The sequence below is a fragment of the Alligator sinensis genome, unplaced genomic scaffold (assembly GCF_000455745.1).
Source record: "Alligator sinensis unplaced genomic scaffold, ASM45574v1 scaffold998_1, whole genome shotgun sequence".
Taxonomy (NCBI): Eukaryota; Metazoa; Chordata; order Crocodylia; family Alligatoridae; genus Alligator; species Alligator sinensis.
In genome coordinates, this window is record NW_005842630.1 from 946,665 (window position 1) to 954,826 (window position 8,162).

Sequence of the window (8,162 nt, forward strand, 5' to 3'; positions counted from 1 at the left end):
GGTGCAGCCTCTGCTCGTCTCATGCCTTTCTACTCTTTGCAGGTGACCCCCCTTTTGGCCTGGTTCTCATCTTGGGGGGGCCCTGGCTGCGCAGCCCCCCCAAACTCCTCTCTTCCTGAATCACGGCTCTAGCCAACCTGCTTCGCTGCTTCACCTGCGACCGTCTGTGTGGGGGCTGCACGGCGCCCACCCCCCCGCCCCGCCAGGGCGTGGCTCTTCAGCCCGTCATGCCCAGCTGTGAGCCGGTGCCACCTGCCGCCTGCCTGCCCGCCAAGACCTTCCGCAGCTACCTGCCTCGGTGCCACCGCACCTACAGCTGTGTCCATTGCCGGGCACACCTGGCCAAGCATGACGAGCTCATCTCAAAGGTATGCCCCCGGCTCCCGCTGGCCAGGGGCCCCTGCCACCCGCCACTGGGCCCTTCCTTAGTGCTGGGAGCTTCTGCATAGGAGCGCCCAGCCAAGACTGCAAAACTGACAGTTTCCCCACAGCCGTGCCCTGCTAGTGCTCCCCTGAGAGTGCCCAGCTGAAGACCCAAAGTTTATGAGCTTCCCTACAGCAGTGTCTTCAGTGCTGTGACCTTTTCCACACCAGTGCCCAGCCAGGATCTTGTGAGTTGCCAGCACTGCCCATTCAGTGGCCAGGCAGGACCCCAACACTGTGAACTTCCTTGCAGCAGCACCCTGCCAGTACCCTTGGCACTTTGATCTTCTCCTCCGCAGTTCCCAGGTGAGATCTCAAAGCTGTGAGCGTCCTCATAGCAGTGCCCTACCCAATCTGTGCCTTCCTACACTCCAGCACTCGTGGCATTGGGACCTTCACTACAGCAATACCTTGCCAATGCCACTACCCAAAATGCTGTGAGCTTTCCCATAGCAGTGCTTGCAGGTGGAGGGGAAGGCAGGGTCACTTATGTGAGGGTGGGGTATAACTGCTGTCTTTGTTTCCACAGTCCTTCCAGGGGAGCCATGGGCGTGCCTACCTGTTCAATTCTGTGTGAGTGTCCTGTGATCCATCATTCCTTTTGGGAGCATGGCAGGAGGCAGGGGTGTGGGCATGGAGTCTCAGGCAGGCAGAAGAGAGCAGGCAGTAAACCAAGGCTCATTTTCTTTACAGCTAGTTACTGGTTACACCCAGAATTCCCCAGGCGGGGACCAGAATGTGGCACTGCCAGGCGCTATACCTGGGCAAAATGCCTCTGGTCATTGCCACCCCTGGAGGGTAAGTTCTAAGGCAGGAAGTCCCCTTTCTTTTTGGGATGGGGTCACCTTGGTGAAGAGCACCATGGTAGCATGGCTACTGTTGTCATGATGATGTATGTGTGTACACACACACAGTCTATCTCTCACCCCCTGCATCTCATCGGGACTCCTGGAGCACTCCTACCCTCATGCCTTGGTTGCAGTCCCCCAACAGAGAGCAGCTAGACCTTGTGTTGGGGTCCCTGGGGACATCACACATGCACTGGCTGGTTGTTTCCTCATGGTTTTTGGACTGGTCCCTTCCAAGCGGGTCCTGACTAGAGGATGAAGTCATAAAGGGCCACCTCTGAAGGACTTTCATAGAGATTATGACCATTCCTGGTTTTTGCGAGGGAAGTAGCTGCTTTCTCCCTCCTTGGGCTGATGGGTGGAACCACTCCACTCTGGGGGTGCATGTTATCTACAGAGATTGTTTCCTCTGTATTGACCCCAGTGCTGAAACACATGGCCTGGCTTTGGCCTCTGCCATTCAGGACAGGGATTAGTGAATGGGAGAGGATCAGAGCAGAGCCACCATGAGGGCCAAGGGGCTTGAGTGCAGTAGGCTTCAGAGGCACAGGCCATACCATCTCTTAGACTTAGTAGCAGCACAGGTTAAGTGGACATGTGCAGGTGAGAGGTGAGGCCCAAGGCTTAGCAGTGAGAGAAATTAGCCATGATTCCAGGCAGCCAAGGGGCAAGGCGGGTTCTTTACATCTGGCATTAGGCATTTATAGAAATCAATTCCTGATCCGGTCCAGCCAGGAGCAAAGTAGGGAGTTTTGTGGACTGGATGAAGTCAGACTACATGATCAAAAGGAGTAAAAAATGCCACAGGAGGGAGAGATGAGCACCAGGCAGACCTTGCCAGTAGGACTGGGTGGTGTTAGGGCCATGGTTGGCAGGGTGCTTCCTCTGTAGTAGAACCAGGCACACTCAGTGCTGGATGTCTGTTTGCTTGCATCAAAGTCTGTCAAAGGACTTTCATAGAGGTCAGGGTTGGGAGGGTTTGGCCCACTGGCTGCAGGCAGGAGGGAATGCTCCATCTTTGGCTGGTTCAAGAGAGATTCCCACAGTAACTTTGTCTTTTTTTGGGTGAGGGAACCATCCCCTAATGGGATGCTGCTTGTGGGGACAGCACTTGAGGCAGCAGGACATGGTGTTTTGTCATGGGAATTAGATCTTGGTATCCTTTTGAACCTGTTATAAGCATGACTCTCTAAGCCTTGCATTGGCAAGGGTGGCCCACACCTCTCTTTGCCTTGGTTGTCCAGATCAGGGGTGTTTAACCTGTGGCTTGCAGGCCAGATATGGCCCTCAGGACCATGACATCTGGCCTGTGGGACTCTCCACAGGTCCAGAAATTTGGCAGCAGGAGAGTGATGGCACCACTCCTTTGCTCCCAAATATCCAGACCCATGGGAAGCCCCAAACCCTGTGTGCTGGATCCGATGCCCAATCCCAGCATGCAGGGCCAGGCAGGGGGAGCTATGCAGCCAAGGGGGCAGTTCCAGTGTAGAGGGCTGGGAAGGGGGAGCACCATGCCCCTGGGGGACAACTTTGCTTTGGGGGGGGTAGTGCCACACCCCCAGAAACCAATCCTGGCCCACGAGGGGTATGAGGAAGCAGTACTGGACCCCTGAGGCACAATCCAGCCCACAAAAGTGCCTCAAGCCATTCATCTGGTTTATGGGGCCAAAAGGTGGTGCATCACTAGTCCAGATCATGGCCACCTCCCAGTCGGGCTCTGCCCTGTGCTGTCTTTATAGGGCTACATTTGTTACTATGCATCATAACCCACCTTCTAGCAGTGATGCAGGACCCACATGGCCACTAAAATCAACTGTGTGGCAGCACCAAGCCAGAATAGGTGGTAGGAGTCACCTTCTCCTGCCATTAGGTACCCTCCCTCTGGTTCGTTTGTTCTGGCTGTCTACACTAAGCCCTCATGCTCTCTGAGGCACCATGCCCGTTGGGTCAGGGCTGGCTTTAATCACATTTGCCTATCGCCCAGGAGTAGTGCATGAGGAAGAGGAAAGGCTGTGGTATTCCCCTCTCCCACTAGTTGGTCAGACTAGGCTCCTGCCTTAGCCAGGCAAAGACTCTGGCAGGGCTCAGCCTGATCCTGCCACAGTTCCAAGGTTGGGGAGACGGTCTCTTCCTGCAGGGACCCAGATGGAGGCCCTGCCATAGCTGGATGCCTCAACCCTGCCAGAAGGTTTGGGGGAGGCTATGAGCCATGGTACATCCTCAGAGCCCTTATGTCCCACTCCAGCATAGCCAGCCTCACAGCTATTTAGTATTTTTTCTTTAAGCCCCAGCTCCAGGAGTCAGGGGATTCTAAGAACCTCACTTCACATGTATTTATTGCTAAGTATGTTTCTAGCCTTTGTGGTTGGGGATAAAAGCTGGACAAGGTGGCCACCTGCATCAGCAAGCTGCTAAAAAGGCCCCGACAATGATTAATTTTTAAAAGCATTTCTTCTGAGCATGAGCCAATCCCTTGATCTTTTTGAAACCCAACTCATGATGGTTCGGGGCACGGGGCAAGGAGATGTGGTTCTGGATGGGGCAGACTTAGCACTATAGCTTGCTGTTAATAGCCTGTCTGCATGTCTGTCATCCAGAAGCAGTGGGAAAAGGGCTTCAGGCAAAGCTGAGGAGTCTGGGCCTGCATGCTGTAATCCGAGGGTAACTCACAGGATTCCCCTTCCACTAGACAGAACGTGGAGGCTGACTCCTGGTCTCCCATAGGTACCCCCAGAGGCATAGGGAAGCTCCGCATCTGGGGCAGCTGTGACACATGGGGCAGCACCAAGCTGCCACAATATGGATTGTGATGGTATGTTCAGCTGCCACTGCAATGGTGCCTGCCTATTTTTTGTGCCCCCCTACAGAGATGATGGCTGAGGCTGCTGCCCCAGCTGTCCCTCTCACTGACACTACTGCTTACCCTTTCCCCAAGCAGGACTGGGCTCTTGGGGGGTGCAGGGGCCTGGCATGACCCTGTCCCATGCTGCTCCTCTCTTCTGGCCCAGGGTTAACGTGGGCTGTGGGCCAGCAGAACAGCGCCTCTTGCTCACCGGGCTCCACTCTGTGGCTGACATTTTCTGTGAGAACTGCAAGACCACCTTGGGGTGGAAATATGTGAGTACTGAGCCAGCCGGCTGCGCCCTGCACTACCTCTGGGGCCCAGGGCAGCACCCCTCTTGTGTCTCAGTGTTCCCTGCTGGGGAGGGTGGGGCTGGGCACTGCGGGCTCTGCCCCCTTTCTGGTGCCACAGCACCCCGCTGTGGAGGAAACAGGGCTGGGCACTGCAGGCTCTGATCCCTCTGGCATTACAACATCTCCTGCTGGGCAGGGTCTGTGGGTAGTGTGACACAGCTGAGAGGAGTTGGACTGCTTACTCTTCCCTTTCTTTTCTACCAGGAACAAGCCTTTGAGACCAGCCAGAAGTACAAGGAGGGAAAGTACATCATCGAGATGTCACACATGGTGAAGGACAATGGCTGGGAGTGAGGGGGTGGGCTGCAGCCATGCCCTCAGCAGCATGCCCTGTCCATACACGCTGCCACACCACCCATCCCAGCACGACACCCTTGCGGTCCTGCCCTCTGCACAAGCATTGCCCTTAGGGAGTGGGGGGCACAGGATCCTCAACCTATCCACCCTAGCTGGGAGAGCTTGCAAAACATGACTAGCACACAAGGAATTCCTTTCCCCGCCCCCCCCCCGCATCAGAGCTGGGCACAGACTAGAAGGCTGGCCCTGAGGTGGCAATCCTGTGGGCTCAGAGCCTGCAGACAGCAACACCTGCTAAGCACCTTGAGGTGCAGATCCCACCAAGGAGCACAGAGCCTGGCAGAGGCATCCCCTGACTCTGTATGTGGGCATGGGGTCCGAGTCTCCTTCCGGCTGTGGGGCATCTTCCCCCACTGCTGACCAGGGGCTGCCCTGTGGTGCAGGAGAGCAGGGAAAGCACAAGGATGGTCTGCCCTGGCACAGGGCTCAGGTGGATGATGACGAGAAGAAAGTTGCCCAGGCCTGCTCATGGGACTGTGGGTAAGGAGACCAAGAGGATCAGTGCTCTCCCTGTCCCCTTCTGGCCTGGGGCAAAAAAGCTGAGGCTGGGCACTAGTAGCAATGGTGTGAGGCCCTGAACAGGCCTCAGTCCTGGTACAGGAAGTAAGAGGCTGACCCACAGCCCCATGGCAAGGGGTTTGGTGTGGAATGAAGCATGGGGGTTGGTGGAGAGGGTCAGGGCTGGTCCCCATGGTATGGGGATGGGAGGGGGAAAGGGAGCAGGTGCATGTTACAAAGGTCAGGGCTGGTCCCCCTGGCATATGGGGGAGGGAGCAGGGGCATGTCATGAAGGCCAGGGCTGGTCTTCCTGGCCTGTAGGTTCAGGGTAGTAGAGAACAGGGATACTCACAAAGATCAGGGCTGTCCCCCGCCCTTCCCCATCCCCTGTGTCATCCATTCCACTTTTCCCACATCTGTCTCTCCCCTCCCCAGGCGCTACATGCACTCTACCTTGTCTGCTCTGTGGGTTACCATGTCCTGTTGATCTTGGGGACTGCCTCCCCCCACCTTGCCCACTGATGCCCTGCTGGGGAGAGGTGGGCAGGGGCAATGCCTTGGCTCCATCACCAGCGCACGAGGTTTTTGTATGATCAATAAAGGCATTTTTTATAAAACACTGTCTTTGTGGCTGGGGGGAGGGGGAGAGGTAGAGGCCTCCCCCATCCCCCGCACAACTCCTGTCCATATGTCCCTCCCTTTAGGCTCCATCTTTTTCCCCCTTACCTGTGCTGCCCCAACACTTATCACCTCCAGCAGTCTTGGCCTTGTTTATTCTGTGTGTAGTTGGCCACTGGGGGCACTCCATGCCAAGGGAAAACGAACCCACAGTACTCTCCTCCACCCCAACTGGAAGGCACCAGTGGGTCAGCTACAGCTCCTCTCAGCTGGATGGCACTGGGTTTGCCATGGCTCAGCAGGGTCCTTCCCATGTGGCAGCTTCACCCACCTTAGCTTTGCATCCTATCAGGGGTGAGGAGTAGAGGGGGCGTGTGGGGGATGGGGCTGCAAGCAGCATTAAGCCCTTGTGCTAAAGGACACTGAGGACCAAGCCAAAGAGAACTACAGCTGGCACAGAGATGAGCACCCTGCTGGCACGGGGTGATACCCTGATGAGGAGAACAACCCTCACTGGCATCAGCATTCCTTCCACCCCCATACTGGGAGGGGTTGTCCTCCTGCCTCCTTCCCACCCCTGGAGTTGTGGAAGTATTGGGTGGGCATGGTGGGCACCACCTACCCAATGCCCTTTTTACATTGCATTGCTTGGCAGGGGCTCATATAGTAGTACAATGTGAAAAGAGCCTTGGACAGGGGCCTGGCAGGGATGGGCTCTGCCACAGCTCTCTGTAACACATGGGGAGGCTGTGGGTAGGAGCAGGAGGTTTTGTGGGGTGGGGTTCAGGACAAAATGGGGCTGTGCCAGTACGGCAGACCTGAAGGCATGAGTCAGAGGAAGGAGTCTGACTTCATCGGTTTGCTGGTGCTCTTCTGTGATGAGCTTGGGAACCAGATCTGGCAGAGAAAAAACAGCCTGGATCATCAGCCTCAGCACACAGCCAGCCACATCATGCCTGGTTCCCATGCCCCGGAGCCAGGCTGCAGCTAGCAACTGTGGACAGGGAGGGTGGGGGGAGGCTTTGTGTCTACACCCAACCCCCAGTCAGCCTCTTCCTGATGCGAGTCCAGCAGCCCCTAGAAAGGAAAGGCCCTGCATCTCATAGCTTGCCCAGCTGCCCCAGTCAGCCAGATGCCCCTGAAGCAGAGCTGATGCCCCTACAAAGAAAAGCCCCTGTCCCTTTTCCCACCCCCTGAATAACTCATTCCTCAAAGCTGAAGACATCTGATGGCAAACACAAGCAGAGAGAGATTCTTTTTAATTCTAAGTAGAATGGGATCTCAACTCTGCTGGTCTCAGCTCTGGGCATGGAGGATGAACACTGCCCTTCCTACCCCAGCGGGACCCGCCAACCTCCTCAACTGGCAAGGTAAAGGATCACACAGCAACAGCTTCTCTCTTAGCCCCTCTAGTGGCCCTGCCCTGACATTGCAGAGGAAACCTCAGAATAAAGGCCCTTTTCCAGTTCTGGTTTCATTTGGAGAAGCTAAAAAAACTACCTGTGTATTATAATTTGTATATTAAAACAGTGCCCAAAGTGGTTATGGCTTAACCTAAAAGCACTGCATTAAAAACTTTAAGATTTTTAGACTCAAGAACCAACTTTTCCTTCCCCCATTTGGGCACATCTCCTAATACAACTCATCCTGGATTGCCAACATTTCCTAGTAGCAAAGTCCCTGCTGCTATGTTCAGTTCTTCATATTCTGCTTTGTTTGTCTGGGTTTGTTTGTTGTGTGGAAAAAGAGTCTCTACATAAAAAAAAGGGGGGGGGGATCAAAGGTTTTCCACTAATTTAAAAAACAAGCCCCTCATTCTTTCTGTTCTAAGTTTCTGTTTGCATTTTTCACCAAAGGTTTTTGAAAAACCTGTCCAACAGCTTGTTTTAAAGTTGTGCAGCTTTCTCACAGGTTGCTAAGCATGATCTGTAACAAGTTTTCCAGGGAGCTGGAACCCTCTGCAAATACACTGGAATATTAAAGTCACAAGGAAACCTAGAAAGAAAATGGTATGGGTGCACAAACACCCACACCATCCCAGATCCCTTACACACAAACACCCAAAATTTCACATGGCTTCATTTACGAGGTGATCCCTGTCCTTCCCAAGTGCAGCTAGTAGGCATGTTAGCCCTGGAGACCAAACCTGATTTTCTAAGTGTAGTTAACATCCAGACAGTTCCTGCAGTGAACAGTCCTTCCCGCTGCAGGGATTTGGTACAA

The 8,162-nt window shown here is 54.6% G+C and overlaps 1 protein-coding gene across 1 annotated transcript; it reads left to right on the forward strand.

The window, feature by feature from the left end:
* Positions 1 to 46: 46 nt before the first annotated feature.
* On the forward strand, positions 47 to 4,972 carry YPEL4 (yippee like 4). The gene is made up of 4 exons (XM_014524574.2): positions 47 to 368; positions 953 to 996; positions 4,280 to 4,388; positions 4,671 to 4,972. The coding sequence occupies exons 1-4, from the start codon at positions 228 to 230 to the stop codon at positions 4,758 to 4,760; spliced, it is 384 nt and encodes a 127-aa protein (XP_014380060.1). The 5' UTR covers positions 47 to 227; the 3' UTR covers positions 4,761 to 4,972.
* Positions 4,973 to 8,162: the final 3,190 nt, after the last annotated feature.